The 16,990-nt window shown below is 46.0% G+C and overlaps 1 protein-coding gene across 7 annotated transcripts in view; it reads right to left on the bottom strand.

Moving 5' to 3' along the window:
* EVC2 (EvC ciliary complex subunit 2) overlaps positions 1-16,990 on the bottom strand; it is a 165,787-nt gene that overhangs the window by 7,915 nt on the left and 140,882 nt on the right. For 6 of the 7 annotated variants that reach the window (XM_027545002.1, XM_027545001.1, XM_027544998.1 and 3 more), the window contains 3 exons: positions 13,930-14,157; positions 5,072-5,286; positions 3,104-3,191 (listed from right to left, as the gene is read on the bottom strand). In XM_027545002.1, the coding sequence (XP_027400803.1) occupies positions 3,104-3,191; positions 5,072-5,286; positions 13,930-14,157 (531 nt within the window). Of the gene's footprint in view, positions 1-107; positions 1,612-3,103; positions 3,192-5,071; positions 5,287-13,929; positions 14,158-16,990 lie in introns of those variants that run through there. The other variant, XM_027545003.1, reaches the window with a different exon arrangement.

Genomic DNA, 16,990 nt, shown 5'->3' with positions numbered 1-16,990 from the left:
GCAGGAAATAAAACAAAAGACACATAGAGGCAGGGGAGGGTTGGGGAGGGAGAGGGAGAGAAAGACAGAGATTGCAGGGGAAAGAAGAAAAAGAAGGAGGAGAAGAAGGAAGAGGAGGAAGAGGGGGAGGAGTATTTAGAAGAAGTAGAAAGAATGGGAGGGGGACTGGGTTTCCCTGGTTATTCTCTTGCCTGGTACAAAGAGGAAACAGGCAAAATACAGGACTCCTCTACAAAGGGAGTGATGGTTAATTTTATAGGTCAGCTTGTCTGGGCCACAGTGCCAAGATTTATATGGAGAAACATAATTCTGGATATATCTGTGAAGTAGCTTTTGAATGAGATTAACACTCGAGTCGGTGGACTTAAAGCAGATTGCCCTCCACAGTGTGGGTGGGCTCCATCTAACCAGGTGAAGGCTTGAACAGAACAAAGACTGACCCCTGAGCCAGAGGGAATTCTGCCAGTAGTGGGCCTTTGAACTTGAACTGCGACACTGGCTCTTTCCTGGTCTCCAGCCTGCTGTTCTATATTGTCAGCCTACTTGGACTTGCCAGTCTCCACAATCACATATGCTAATTTCTTAAAGTAAACCTCTTTCTCCCTCTTTTCCCAAGTCTTTGTGCTTCTGTTTCTCTGGAAAACCCTCACTAATACACAAGGGCGGGAAAGAAAGAAATGAAGTTGAGTAGACATTGCTGGGGGATTCTACAAGGCACAGGATGGGGAGGGGGTGCAGAGAAAAGTCACCCTCCTAAATGATTCCTGCTGCTCAAGGCTTCCATCCCAGCAGCATTTTACTCCTGACAGAGCCAGTTCTTTAGCAGAGTTCACAGTTTAAAAGAGCCAACAAATTAGGGATGACCTGGATGATATTGTACACATGACCCTTTGGCCATCTGTCAAGTCTCTTAGTAACAAAGAAGAGGGGGAATCACAGTGAGTGTGGGAGAGGGCTCAGTTCCCACAGAGACCCAGGCCAGGAGCAGCATGTGCTCTGCAGGGCAACACAGCAGGAAGAGCACATCTGTGTAGTCACCAACCCCAGGCCGAGTCCTGAGCTCCAAGGAGGACAGTGAGCCCTGGAACCCGGAGCCACCCATTCATACCTTGGTTGCTCTATTTGCAAAATAGAGAAGATAGTCCCTGATTCCCAGCTTTCTGCAAGGATTAAATGAATAACTGACATGAGTGCCTAGGATGATACTTAATGCACAACAGGTATTCTGGAAACTTCTGCTTCCTCCCCCATCCCCAGTCTGGAGCTCAAGCTAAGAGATGTGGGGTAGAAGAATGTGGGCTCCAATTCTAGCTCCACCGGGCTCCTCAATGTGAACTTGGGCAATAATGTCCCCTCTGGAGGACCTGTCTATAAGGGGATGATGGTAGAATTGCCAGACAGTGAGGTGAATGGCAAGTACTCTCCTGGGTCCTGCCATGAGTAGGTACTCCTCCCTTGCTGAAAATATCAAGAAAGCCCAGGTCAGCTCTCATGTCAAAGAGAAAGAAGCATGTTAGACTTACTACTCACTTTGATGCTTAACCTTGTCTTCCTGTCTGGTGTTACTGGCAGAATAATGGCCTCGAAGGTGTTCATGCCCCATCCCAGAACCTGTGAATATATCATTTTACATGGCAAGGGACTTTGTGATGAAGCTTAATGATCATGAGCTGAGAGTATCCTAGACTGATTATCCAGATGAGTCCAACCTCATCATCACATGGGTCCTTAAAAGCACAGAACTTTTCCTGCTATGGTAGGTCAGAGAGAGATGTGATGACGATGGAAGAAGCATCAGTAAGATGTGATTTGTTGAGTTTGAAGATGAAAGAAGGGAGCCATGAACTAAGAAAATGCCTCTAGAAACTGGTAACAGCCACCAGCTGATGACAGCTAGCAAGGAAATGAAAACCTCAGTCCTACAACCACAATGAACCAAATTCTGACAATTACTGGAATGAGGAGGAGACGGATTCTCCCAGAGCCTTAGAAGGAGTACAGACCTGCTGACACTTTGATTTTAGTCTGGCAAAGCCCATGCAGGACTTCTGACCCACAGAACAAGCAGATAATAAATTTGTATTCTGTTAAGCCACTAAATTGGTAGTAATTTGTTACAGCAGCAATAGGAAACTAATACAAGTGAGAAGATGCATGTGCCTATGGACAGTTGTGGCCAATTCTGCTGGCTGACACCGGAAAGTGCCCCACCCCTGCTCCCTGCTGGCTCTCTCTGGAGGCTGAAAAGGAAGTGTTGAACTTGCAGCCCCCCTTGCAACCAGGGATCCATGGGTCGCGTCTCCTCAGGACATGAGTATAATTTGCTTCAGAGACTTGGTGGCATGTACTTTCTTGGAAAGAAAAGACAGCAGAGTGATTGTGTTCTACATTTACCTTCTTCACATGAACACAGACACAGCAGCTGGAACTTCAAGGAGAGGTGGGAAGAATCAGTGTAACAGTGACATCGTTGAACTGAAGCAAGGTCAGCAACACCTACCTCCCAATGGCCTGTGATTGGCATAAGCCACTGTCACAAATCACATTTGCTGAGACCCAAAGAAACCAGGAAGCCCACCTTGGAATGCACATAAAACACCACTAGTAGAGTTATGTAACTCTGCACATGACTCCATCTGCACAGCCTCGTGCTCTGTCTCAGGAACGCTGATGAGGGCTGCAGCTCTGGCCAAGAATGAGACTACCTAACCTCAACACAGAAAGGTTGAAACGTGGTGTGCAATCTCAGCATTCTCCTTATATGGCCCAGATTTCAATGACTAACTTTGTTCCTGGTAGAACTTACTCTGTGTATATTAAACCTGTTTAAGACTGAAAAGAAGACCACTTGGGTGCCTGTCTTATCACGGAGAAGAAACTGACCAGGGCAGTGATTACTGTTGTTTTTGCTGCTGCTGTAACCCCAATTGAATATCCCCTAGGTGCTGGCCCTGGGCCAGGGATTTTCACAAATCCTCTTAGCAGTTCTCAAGGTTCCTGTTATCATCTGTGTCCTGCAGGTGAGGAAACGTGGACTCTGAGAAAGAGGTCAAGTTATGGGCTGGCAAGGGATGGACCCAGGACACAGAGAACTTGTTCTCACCTGGCCGTACAGGGTCACAAAGGTGTCAGTCTCCATATTCTCCAGCAAATCTTCTAGCACGACACTGTCTTCTTGCTCCTCTCTCAAACTAGGGTGAAAACAAAATCTCCATACGTTCAGTGTTGTTATAAAGTGATCCTATGAGAAGATCGTCTAGTTGGTTAAAAAACAAAGTATCAAAAACCTAACCTACATGATTAAAAACAAATCCATCAAAAGAGATAGCCAGAAGAAGCTGGCCTCTTTTTAGCTAGATTATCTCACAAATAAATGAATCAGGGACTGCTCACCAGGATGGAGGGCTCCTTCAAGTGAGAACTTTTGTGGGACTGTATGGAGACTTCTCTGTGGCTTTGAAGGGCAGCCTGTGCTCTGCATGGCTATGAGTATAACTGATGTCATCTTGGGCCCTTACAGTATTTCCTGTCCTTCTGCTGACCCACCCAGGACTGTGCAATGAATCACTTCTCTGTCATCAAAGGCTTTGTAGTTAATAGATATTGTTTAATAATCATGAGGGTCAGGTATTCTCTGTGCTTTGTTATTCCCTAGATAAGGATGAAAACCTTCCCTGAAGTATTCCTGGCATCCACGAGACTAGTTACCCATTCACAAATTTTGACTTAGGAACGCACGTCCCATTTCCAAGCATCTACCCCATTGTTGCTAAGTCACTTCAGTCATGTCCAACTCTGTGCGACCCCATAGACGGCAGCCCACCAGGCTCCCCCGTCCCTGGGATTCTCCAGGCAAGAACACTGGAGTAGATTGCCATTTCCTTCTCCAATGCATGAAAGTGAAAAGTGAAAGGAAAGTCGCTCAGTTGTGTCCGACTCTTCGTGACCCCATGGACTGCAGCCCACCAGGCTCCTCCATCCATGGGATTTTCCATGCAACAGTACTGGAGTGCGGTGCCATCGCCTTCTCTGATCTACCCCATACCCTAGGTTAATTATAAAATTGTCTCAATGGCCCCTCGGTTTAGAGTGAAGCCGTGAAGCCTTCTAAGTTGTTGTCCGCCTGATCCACTATATGAGTAAGTTACCATAGATAAATGGATCCATCGGTTAAATGGAGCTGCCTGCCTTGCTTTTCAGTCTCAAGATGCCTGCTCAGTACAGTGGGCACTTTTTGTTCCCTCTGACCTCCAATGGTGATCCTGATGTGAAAACTCTCAGTATTAGCTGTCATGCCTGGTGCTGAAGAATACCAAGGTCTGGGGTCTTCATCATGTGCTCCTGTGTTGAAGTGGGCCAGAATCATCTCCCAAGGGTGGACCTGGCTCTGACCACAGAAGCTGGGTGGCACCTTATCACATGAGGTCTCCATCAGGCTTCTTGACTTCCCCACAAGGCGGTCTTCCCAGTCTATCCCCTCAGCCAATTAAAGCTGGTATCCTAGGTTATCCATCCTGCCTTCTTGCTGGTTAATACAATCTAAACCCTGTGAGGGTACAACTCATACAAAAAGCTTGATCAACAGCAATTTTCTCCATGAAGCATGGAATACATTAAGGTGTTAAATATACTAAAATCCATAATCAAGTCTAAGTCAAATCAACATCTCTGAGCATTTTCCTCTGATCAAACGGAATCAGCCTCTTATGCAATTATTTCAGTGGAACAGAATTGTGCTTTGATGTTGTGTTTACACAGAAAAGCATAATCAAACACATTAAAGTCACCTGTAATCTCACCACACAGAAATCACATCTATTACAGTCTGGCCTATTTTCTTTCAATGAATTTGTGTTTTCAAAAATGGAGTCATGCTATGTATTATAGTTTTCACCCTGTTCTTCACAGTGGAAAATTACAAAGCTGTTAAAAATTGTGTTTTCCAAAAGATATATGTACCCTTGTGTTCACTGCAACACTAGTTACAATAGCCAAGATATGGAAGCAACCTAAGTGCCCGTCCACAGATGAATGCGTAAAGAAGATGTCGTACACTGGGTCCTTAGCTTACCTCTGCTGGTGATACTCCAGGAGCTTCTGACCCTTGCTAAGGGCTCGCTGCAGGACAGCGGAGACGTGCCTTTCAGAATCTGTCTCCTCTGGTTCCTGCAGAAGCGCAGGTCCTTCACCTGCCCATTGCTGCCAACTGTCCAGTGCCCGCTGCAGCTGGGCCGCCTCCTGGTGTGCCAGCTGGTCCTCCAGCTTTCTCTCCAGCTCCTGGAGCTCCTGCACACAGAGGGGCAGGTACTGAGCACAAGGCAGGTGGGCCGCAGGATGCAATCCACCCCTCTCAGCTCGGCGCTGCAAGCCTGGCAGGACCTCCTCTTTTTTTTTTTTAATTAATTAGTTTATTTTAATTGGAGGCTAATTACTTTACCATATTGTAGTGGTTTTTGCCGTACATTGACATGAATCAGCCATGGGTGGACATGTGTTCCCCATCACTGTCCACCCCCTGCCATCCAGCTGTGCAAACAGCACATGAGACTGCTTCCAGGTCTCTCACACCTCGTGCCCTTGCACATGCTGTGCCCCTACCTGCAGGCCCTTTCCCTGTTTGCTTGGCCAACTCTGAGGCTTCTTTCAAGGACGAGCTTTAGAAGACCCTCCTTGGGGAAACTGCTTTGTGCTGGTCTCAGCCATAGTCCATGACGCTACTGGCTGGAGCTGCTGGGGGTCCTCACCTGGGTCCACATTCCCTGTGGCAGCCCCCAGAGACATTTCCCTGTTGGGCCAATGCTGAGGTTAGACCAGTCCTTGTGATTCTTATGACTATTTTTGTGACTTCTTGTGAATCTATAATTATTTCAAAATAAAAAAGCTGAAAATTTTTATTTTCAGTAAAACTTCAGTATTAAACTTTCAGTACAAATTAAATATTAAACAGACACTAGAAAATGAAGGATAGAAAGATGTCAGAGAAGAGAAGCATGTTACAAAGTTAGCAGCTTGTGCCTGCGCACTGGGACAACACCTCAGCCACACCATCAAGGACCTTGAGAAAACAAGGAACACATTCTGGAGGGTACATGGCACACCTCACCACACAGCAGGGTCACAAGGAGAGAAAAGAACATGGCCCAGGTGTTCTGCCTTTTTGGGGGTCAAAGGTGGGGTGCCTAGAGGTCACTGGTTCTCTCTCTGTTGGTGAACTTAAAGGAGCAGGAATTAGGGTGCAGAGAGGGCAAAGCAGGTTCACTCAAGAGGTCAGGTACGTAAGTCAACCAGAACTTCCCAGAAACAGGAACTTCATGGGTGGGGCAGTCTGCTTTTATCTAGTTGTTTAGTTGGCAACCTGTTTATTTCAGTCGGATGTTTTTGAAATGGTTGCCTCAGTAATCAAAAGCTGTCAGGGACTTACTACAGTTTCCCTAAGTTCCTTGGGAGATACAGACTCCCCTTCCTCAACTGCCCACTCACTACCCCTAGTATTTTCCTGTTACAGACTGGATGAATGCTTGTGGTCCTTTAAATCCATACGCTGGATCCCTAATCCTCAGTGAGAGGGCGCCTGGAGGTGTGGAGGTGTGGGCTTTAGGGGTCAGCAGGGCTTCCCAGGTGGCACTAGTGGTAAAGAACCCACCTATCAATGCAAGAGATGCAGGTTCCATCCCCGAGTTGGGAAGATCCCCTGGAGAAGAAAATGGCAACCTACTCCAGTATTCTTGCTGGGAAAATCTCTTAGACAGAGGAGCCTGGCAGGCTACAGTCCACAGGATTGCAAAGAGTCAGACAGGACTGCAAGCAGTCATGCATAGGTTTAGATAGACATGAGGGTGGGACCCCCATGATGGGATTAGCGCCCTTATAGGAAGAAAAAGAGATTGGAGCTCTCTCTGTCACATGAGGACACAGTGAGAAGGCAGCTGTGTGCTCAAACCACAAAGATTCTTTACCAGAAACACAATCAGCTGGCACCTTGATCTTGGACTTCCCAGCCTCAAGAACTGTGAGAAAATCAATGTCTGTTATTTAAGCTCTGAAGTCTATTGTGTTTGGACACAGCAGCACAAGCAGACTAGAACAATGCTCTATTTCCTGCTAGAGTGTGAGCTCCTGGGGGGCAGGGCTGCATTTCTACCCCCTCACCTGCAGCCCATGGCACCTGCCTAGCAGCTCACACCTGTTACAGATGTATGTGGGGTATCAGCATGTATTCTACACGATGAAGACTGGGCTGGACCAGCAAACGAGGATCATGCCTCACACCAACCATACTCAGGTCATGCCCAGCAATGCTCTCAATGCCCTGCATAGATTCATCTCATTGAATCCTTGTAAAAATTACATGGAAACCATACTTCTTTTCCATTACCTATGTGGAAACTGAGGCAGAGAGAAAAAGTAATTTGCCAGGCCATATGATTCTTAAGGGGGCTTCCCAGGTGGCTCAGCAGTGAAGAATCCACCTACAATGCAGGAAACATAGGAGACATGGGTTTGGTTCCTGGATCAGGAAGATCCCCTGGAGGAAGGCATGACAACCCACTCCAGTATTCTTGTCTGGAGAATCCACGGACAGAGGAGCCTGGCGGGCTTCAGTTCATAGGGTTGTAGAGTTGGATATGACTGAAGGGACTCAGCAATGCACGTCCATGAATCTTTAGTGGCAGAATGAGGATATGGAGCCAGGTCAGCTGGCTCCATGATTTGGTTTGTGCCCTAACCCCCAAGCTATACTGTCTCTCACTGGCCAAACAAGAAATTGGCAGCCTGAGGCCATCAGAGTGAGAGAACCTGGGTACAAGAGACTATCCACAGTCTGTTTAGGCGGGGAAGAGAGGGTGGGCAGGAAGGTGGGCTTTAGGAGCTAGTCACTGAAACCATTGTCATCGAACCCATTATTCACCAGATTGGCCAGTGTTCTACCTGGGGGTGGGGTGAGTATGGGGTTTGATCCTAAGAGGCCTTGGATAGACGTCATCAGGTGATGGTCGTCCTTGAGCCTCCTAAATTTTGTACAAAACAATCTCCCTTTCTGCAGAGGCCCCAAAGCTTGCATCAAAGTCTCAGAAACATTACTCAAAAATCAAGACATGGAGAAAATGGCCAGAGAGGTAAAGTGAGGTCATAGCATGGAGAGCATATAGATTTTGCCTCCAGTGCCGTGAAAAGTTTGGGATGCTCTGAGTATGGGCTTCTGGCATGATGAGATTTCCAATTGTTACCATCCTTCTCTTCACTGCACCCCAAATGGAAACATAACCAAACACAGCATTTCCAACAGCACTAATGAGTTTCCACTCCTATGTTCTGTCAGCGTGCCTGGAGCTGGTCATGCACCAGGTTTCCACTGAGGTGCCAGCCCCAGCCCACTGCATGGGGAAGGAAGGAACACACCCACTAGTGTCCCTGAAACAGGCAGAGCACAGAAAGCTGGCATGTCACACTTTGATTTTCCAAGACCAGGTGAACCCTGGTTGGGAACAAACATATCCTGCAGGTTCTAAGTTGCTGATGGCAGGTTCTCCCAGGGGTCAGTCCTATCCCCAAACCCCTGCCACTTAGCACTAATGGAATCCAAGATATGCTTCTAGAATTGAATCTAGAATCTGCTCTCTTCACTAGAGTTTCGATGCTAAGGCAGGGACTCTGGGATGGTCTTGTTCATCCCACTCCCCAGCAGGGAGTAGGCTTCCCAGGTGGCTCAGCTGTAAAGAACTCGCCTGCCAAACAGGAAACCTGGATTGGATCCCTGGGTCTGGAAGATCCCCTGGAGAAGGAAATGGCAACCCACTCCAGTATTCTCGCCTGGAGAATCCCATGAACAAAGGAGCCTGGCAGGCTACAATTCATGGAGTCACAAGAGCTGGACACGACTGAGTGACTGAACAGCAGCCGCAGCTTCCCGATACGGAGCAGGCACCTGGCCTGTGGAAGGAGTCACAGTAATCAGCATCATCTTATTATTAACAATAATAATGGCAGTTAGCACGCACCGAACTTCCACAGTGTACTAGATTCGATTCATGGTATCTTTACATAAATTAATGTATTTGATCTTCATAAACCAGCACAAACTAGGAATTCGTTAATACCCCATTTTATAAATAAGTTAGCTAAGGAGCAGAGAGCATAAGGACATGTGAAGTCCCAAGAACCTGAGAGAGGAGTAACTTCAGGTTTCTCTAACTCGGGGCCCTATCTCTTGCTCCCATTGTCTCTGGAAAGCACTCTGTAGACATCTGTTGGATGAATGGATGGATGAACAGATGGGTAGACGATGATGATGAAGACAGACAGTTCCAGGCCGTTTACTGGGCATGAGGGATTCCGGGGTGAATGAGACATGGCCCCTAGACTCTGGAAACGCATGGTCTAGCAAGGGAGACAGTTGTGCAAACACAGATACAGTGACAGGTAACAGGTCACCTCAGGGAATCTAGATGGAGGGTGACTTGAGCACAGAGCTAGGAGAAATCAACTCTGCCCAAGGGAATCATGGATGGCTTCACAGAAGAGGCAACATTTGGCTTGTTGCAGCTGCCAGAGAGGAGATTGTAGGGTTGGCAGCAGAAGCTTTCTAGACAGAGGTCCTTCAAAGGAACTGAGGCCTGAATGTATCTCAAGTGTTCAGGAAGGTCCGAGGGCTAAAATGCAGGGTCTGAGGGAGGGAGGTGTAGAGGGGAGATATTAAAATATGGAGCTGGGAATGGAGCTGTCACTAATTATTTTTATTTTTCAGAAATGTTGCTTTGGCTGAAGGGTGGAGGAAACTGCAGTAGGGAAAGAAGGAGGCAGGCGGAAATTGGTGTGAGAACAGGAACTGGGCTTTGCAAGCAGGAGGTGTGGGCTTTGATTTCCAGTTCTGGGACTGTGGCAAAATGAGTTAAAAGTCCTAAACCTCAACTCCATCTGTAGAATGGGAATAAAAACATCTCGGGGCTGACAGAAGGTTACACACTTAACACGATGCCCTGGCCCTGATGAGAGCTACTACTGGTGTGATTTTTTGTTTTTAGGTCTAGATTTGTCTGAGTAGCGAAGCTGGGTGGCAAAGGTCAAAAGTGAGAAAATTAAGGCAGAATCAACAGAGTGACTGGTGGTGAGTGGGCAGTAAGGCAGAAGACAGAAAAGGAAGACATCCAGTCCAGGCTTGGAAAAGTAGATACGCACGAAGCAACTTAAACTGGATTAAATACAGTGGGTGCAGTTAGCCTGAGGTCACATGATGTGTTATGAGTAGGACCATCACATTGAAAGCTGCCCATGATTGCCATTCAACCCCATGATTCAGTTATGTCCTTTCTGTGATCCAGTTTCACAGAATGAGTCTAAACGCTTCATCAAATGAAGGGAACCTGACACAGTTTTCTTAGGAATCACTGCTTCCAAAGCATTTCATTTCATGCTTTTTAAATTCTGAATGTGCAACAGCTTAAAAGCCCATTCCCAATGGGAAAGTGGTTTTCCCAGAATGATCAAATTGCAGGATGAAAGTCTAATATCAAGTGTAAAATGATAGGTTTGTCTTCCCTCCAAATGTAAATCTTCATTTAAAAAAAACAAACAAACAAACCAGCATTGTATCCATAGTTTCATCAGTTGCTTCCAATTCAGGACATATTAACTCTTCTACTTCGAGCTCATTCGAGAATAAGGAAGCTTTGATGTCACTCAAAAGGGCTTTAACGTCAAATTGAAAATGTACGTGATGTGCTACCCAATTGCCAGTAGGAACGAGGGTTGTTGCAAGTAAAAAGGGCCATTAGGTGTTTTAGGGTTGAATTGAGGTCTTTCTCAGAGAGTTTAAAAACTTCTCCTTCCTCTCTATACTTCATTATAATGAAGAGATGAATTGGGAATTAAAAGCCAGCGGCTTCTAGTGTCTTGCTTTGTTCTGTATTTACTTGACACATGACCACGGTCCTGCCCCTCCTCTGAAGACCTCGCCTCCTTCACCTGTAATGCCAGGCGGTGACCTTGCCTCCATGCCAATCACCTAGCAGTGATACTCCCTATGGGTTTGGGTAAATATCTTGCAGGATTTCCTCCTATTACTAATTTGCTAAGGAGTCTTACATTGGATGAGCACTGAATTCAATAAATTACCTGTTCCATTCATACCAAAATAATCACAGGAATTGTGTTTCTTTAATCTGTTAATCTGATGAATTTTGTTCATACATGTTTTAGTGTTAAACCAACCTTACCTTCCTGGGAAAAACTCATACTGGTTGTGCTGTATCTTTTTATAGATGATTGGATTATTCATTAATATTTTGTTTATGAATTGTACATCTAGGCTCATAGGTAAGACTAAACTGTAATTATTCTTTCTCATACTAGTCATGTCTGGTTGTGGTGTCAAGGTTATATGAGCTTCATGAAATGAGGAATATTCCCTAATTTTTTTAACATCCGAGTGATCTGCATATGAGATTGGAAAATTTTGCTATCTTAAGGTTTGGTGGAATTGGCCTATAAAACTATCAAGGTTAGATATTTTTGTGTGTGTCAGAAGATTCTGAGACTATTGAATCAATTTCTTTCATGGTAACAGGACTATGGAGATTTTTTTGTACTTGAGCCAATTTTGGCGAGCTATAATTTTTTAGAAATGTTGAAATTCACCTACATAAAATTATTTCTCATAGAATTCTCTTATTTTTAAAAACTCTAGGGATCTATTGTCATGCTGCCTTTTATACTTCTGATATTACTTCTTTACCTCTTTTTTAAATGGTCAATCTTGCCAGATATTTGCATATCTAATTTAATTCATCACCTTGGAGATTTTCTGACTGATTGGCTAAAGTGTTTTTTTAATTCCTTTGTCCTGTTAGCAGAAACCTTTGATGACAAACTCACAGAGGGGACTCCCCGCCCCCAACCCTGGCAGGGCTGGAGATGGACAGGTGATCCTGGGGCCTCCCTTGAGCACAAGTGGCTTCCCCTCACCACCCACCCTCCTCACCAACCGCACTGGTTGCTCTACTCCTCAGGACATCCCACAGCCCCGCCTCCTGGTCCTTCAAATTAACCCCCCAAACCCTGGAGTTCCTGGTTTTCTCCCTTTGCTTTTGGATTTCAGCCTCTGGGTTTGCATTCATCTCTTTCTGTGAGTTCAGATTTTCCAAGCTATCCTCATCCCTTGGGGATTTTCCTCATCCTACTGTGAACTCACAAAGCAAGAAAAAGTATATTTATTTTTATTTATCCAGTGTCGGATGTTTTGTGCTGGGATATCCACAAGGTTTCCCCTTCCTTCCTATCCCTACAAGCAGGTTTCATGGTGCAGGGTGCACTATATTTGCTGGAAAAATAGCCTGGACTCTTCAGAATCTGGGCTTCCCAGGTGGCGCAGTAGTGAAGACCTGCCAATGTGGAAGACACAAGAGATGCAGGTTTGATCCCTGGGTTGGGAAGATCCCCTGGAGAAGGAAATGGCAACCCACTCCAGTATTTTTGCCTGGGAAATCCAATGGACAGAGGAGCCTGGCAGGCTACAGTCCATGGGGTTACAAAGAGTCAGACACCAAGCACAGAGTGACCAAGCGCAAATGCTTCAGAGTCTAATGTTATTTATGATTTTCTATGAAGAAATGGGAACCTCCATCAACAGGATCAACTGAGATATCTGTGGACATGACCCAGGGGCTAAAGTCAGAAAATAACAGATTTCACTTACTAGCTCTGTGGACCTTGGAAAAACTTGGAAAAAGCTTGGAAAAAGCTTGACCTGCCACTTGCCTGAATCTCATTTCTTTACTTGAGAATTGGGCACAGAAACACTACCGAGTTCACAGCATGGCTCAATGATTAACTGACATAATGTCTGACAAAGAACATAATTGCAAAAAGGCATAAAATTGCAACTTATTATTAATCATGCTTAAGCGATCGTCTTAAGATGCATGATTGAGTAAAGAATTATTAGTGCTTAAATGAGAGCAGGCCCATTTCACACAGCTCGTTAGTGCTCTCCTGCCACACACACAGCACTCAATAAATGTGAGTTCCATTTAGGTGACTATTATAATAATACATAAAATTCTAAAATTACACATACAGGAACTAAAATTAGTCCTCAAAGCAGTTACGTTGCTAGCTTTTGTGTTATGAATACACCTTCCACACCCTGAAAACATGCAGCATGTAGAAATAATGGTAATAATTAAAAATTTGAAAATAAAAGCAAATCCAATACTTCATAACATCTAAGGCGCCCTTCACTGAAAGCTGTGCTAAGTTGCTTCAGGCATGCCCGACGCTTTGTGACCCCATGGACTGTAGCCCACCAGGCTGCTCTGTCCATGGGATTCTCCAGGCAAGAACAGCGTAGTGGGTTGCCATGCCATCCTCCAGGGGATCTTCCCAACCCAGGGATCCAACATGCATCTCTTACATCTCCGCACTGGCAGGTGGGTTCTTTACCACTGGCGCCACCTGGGAAGCCCTCATTGAAAGCTACACATCTACTTTTCATGGTGGTGGTGGTTTAGTTGCTAGGTCGTATCCGACTCTTGGGATCCCATGGACTGGGAACCTACAAGGCTTCTGTGTCCATGGGATTCTCCAAGCAAGAATACTGGGGTGGGTTGCCATTTCTCTCTCTACTTTTCATAGCACTATCAAAGAAACAAACAGCTGCTGGCTGCAAAAGGAATCCCAGGTTCCCAGATGTTAAAAATGCTAACATTTAAAAGGTTTGCTTCTGAAGGCAACGAAATAGAGAAGCCTTGGGCAGCAACAGTGCACCAGCCTCCCATGTAAGTTACCTCACTCAGCCCTCCCCAGGACCCCTCGGCAGAGACAGGGCGGCGGATCACCCGTCCGATGGTGGGAGAAATGGAGGCAGTCACCAGAAAGAACCACTGAGGGATGCAATGTAGCAGGCATCCTTTCCTTCCTGGGTCCTGCACTCACCGGGCTGTGAGACTCCAGGATCTGCATGCAGGCTGACTTGGTCAGGGTCTCTGATGAGTTCAGCTCCTCCAGAAGCAGGTCCTGGATGCTCAGGAGGGCGGTGTACGCCCATAGGGTTCTGGCCATCCTCGCTGCCTTCTGGAACTGCAGGGAGACAAGGGACTCGGCAAAGAGTCCCTCCTGGGCCTCCAGCTGTTGCACTCTCTCCCGAAGCAATTCTCCTCGGACCTGGGAGGGGCCAGCCAGAGACCAGAGAGCGGTAAGTAAGGGGAGGGAAGAGGACAGAACGTGCAGCTTACAAACAGCAGCTGGTATTGGTGCTATTTGTATCAGTGCAGGTAGGCAGCCAGTCATCCAGTCGGGACCCTGAGGAAGGTCTCAAGAGTTAGAAGCAACAGTACTGGAATCTCAGCGTAATTAAGACAGCAAGGGCACTTCCGCTCATAAAGAGGCTCACTGCGGGGCTTTTGGAATCTAGCTGTTCATTCCACATTTATCATTCTTGGAGGGAAACTGAACTGTGTTGCTCTCCAGGGAAAAATCCTTCAAGCTTCCCCATCCTACAGGATGAAAGTTCAGTCTTCCTAACGAGGTCTCCAAGCCCTTCCCACCCCCATTCAGGCTAAGGTACAGCTGGTCTGTTTCGCCACCGCCACCCCACACCTAGACTTCAATACCCATGATGGCTCATGCCCTGCCCACCAGGCTCCTTGCATCTGCAAATCCAAACTCTTTACTATGATTCAAATGCCACGCATCCTCATCCTCTGGAAAACCTCCTGTTTGTTCTCTGCATCTCTGGTTCCCAAGGGGCCACTTTGAAGCATCCTCACTTTGCATATCTCTCGCCCCCTTCTCTGTGTTTCCTTCATCTCTCAAGCTTCTCTTCCCAGTTGGCACCATACTGTTTACCCCAGCAGAACAAAACTCCTCTGGGGAAGGTCCTTAGCACCTGCAGGGCTCAGAAGAAATTCTAAATGAAAGAATCCTTCACTCAACTAAGTACTGGGGAGACCCGGGTTTAGTCCCTGGGTTGGGAAGATCTCCTGGAGAAGGAAATGGCAACCCACTCCAGTATTCTTGCCTGGAAAATCCCATGGACAGAGGAACCTGTTAGGCTACAGTCTATGAGGTCGCAAAGAGTCAGACACGACTGAGTGACTTCACTTCACTTGGCATATCTATCGCCCCCTTCTCTGTGTTTCCTTCATCTCTCAAGTTCCTCTTCGCAGTTGGCACCAGCAGAACAACTCCTCTGGGGGAGGGCCTTAGCACCTGAAGGGCTCAGAAGAAATTCTCAATGAAAGAATCCTTCACTCAACTAAGTATTAATAGTTTGTTCATTCCAGCATCTCTACATTTTTTTCTCCACATTACTACCTCTTACACTTTCTCTAGAAAACCTGCTACAGAGAACAACATAGTCTAATAGATGGTAAAGAATCTGCTTGCAATGTAGGAGACCTGGATTTGATCCCTGGGTTGGGAAGATCCCCTGGAGGAGGAAATGGCAACCCCCTCCAGTATTCTCACCTAGAGAATTCCGTGATAGAGGAGCCTGGTGAGCTACAGGCCATGGGGTTGCAGAGTCGGACATGACTGAGCTCATGTAACTCAACTCTCTGATTTCACCACTTGAGCCCCTAAGGGTAAGTATACACTCCAGTCCCCTGCCCGGAAAGCTAAAGCACAACCCTCAAAGTAGCCTGCATAAGCACCATATCTTGATGAAGCCTTTAATTTCACGTTAACGGTTTGTGGAATTATATTCCAAGTAGCCCAAAGTCAAAGCAACCCAAGTGCTGCTCAACAGATGGAGAGATAAACAGAATGGGCTCTTTAATCTACATGATGGAATATTATGCAGCCTTGAAAAGGAAGTAAATTCAAGCAGATGCTACAATGTGGATGACAGTGAAATCAGGCAGTCACAAATGCATGAATTCCCATAGGATTCTGCTTATATGAGTCTCCTAGAACAGTCAAGTTCATAGGGTGAGAACATAGGATGGTGGTTACCAAAGGCTGGGGAGAGGAATGGTGGGAGTTAGTGCTTAATGGAGACAAAGTTTCATTTTGGGAAGACACAAAATTTCTGGGGATGGATGGTGTTAATGGTTATGCACAATGTTAATGTACTTAATGCCACTGAACTGGACGCTGAGAAAATGGTTAAGATAGTACATTTCATGTTATGTATATTTTACCACCAAAAAAAATTGAAAAAAAAAAAGTTTGTGAAACATTTTTTCCTGTCACATAAGCTATTTTTAAGAGTCACATGTTTGTATTTAGAGGTTTTAAAGTAGTTGGCATATTTCCATGATGTAGAGGCTGGCAGAGGACGATGCCCTGGGTTCTCCCATTTCTGCATAATTTTCCTGTCCTCATTGAGTGTCCTTCAGAGGAGAGCAAGTCCCAGCTTGAAGGGCTCAGATTTCACCTATATGATCTGTCCTTCAAAAAAAAACTCTGCCACAGGGAGGAGGGGAAAAGTGCCCCAACAAAGCAAATAGTCCTCTTTGGCTGTTATTGGCTGGAAAAGAAAATTCTGCTTAGAGAAACTTCAAAGGCTTCTTGGAGAGGTGGTCCTGGCCACAGGCCCTGGAGAAGGAAGAACGACAAAGGAAACTAGTTCTTCAAAGACACACTGCGGGGACCTGCATATGTGGCTCACAAAACAGCCCACTATTATCAGGGACCCGAGGCAATAACAGGCAGAACCACAGCATGAAACAGTTCCTCTGCAAGTTGCTATTATTCTTCAGCCGCTAAGTTGTGTCCAGCTCTTTGTGACTGCATGGACTGCAGCACGCCAGGCTTCCCTGTCCTTCACTATCACTCAGAGTTTGCACAAACTCATGTCCATTGAGTTGGTGATGCCATCTAGCCATCTTATCCTCTGTCACCCACTTCTCCTCCAGCCCGCAATCTTTCCCAGCATCAGGGTCTTTTCTAGTGAGTCAACTCTTTCCATCTGGTGATCAAAGTATTGGAGTTTCAGCTTCAGTCCTTCCAATGAATATTCAGGGTTGATTTCCTTACGACTGACTGGTTTGAT

This window comes from Bos indicus x Bos taurus, chromosome 6, assembly GCF_003369695.1.
Source record: "Bos indicus x Bos taurus breed Angus x Brahman F1 hybrid chromosome 6, Bos_hybrid_MaternalHap_v2.0, whole genome shotgun sequence".
NCBI classification, from domain to species: Eukaryota; Metazoa; Chordata; class Mammalia; order Artiodactyla; family Bovidae; genus Bos; species Bos indicus x Bos taurus.
Note: the sequence above shows the minus strand (reverse complement) of the source record. Positions and strands in the feature narration are given on the sequence as shown.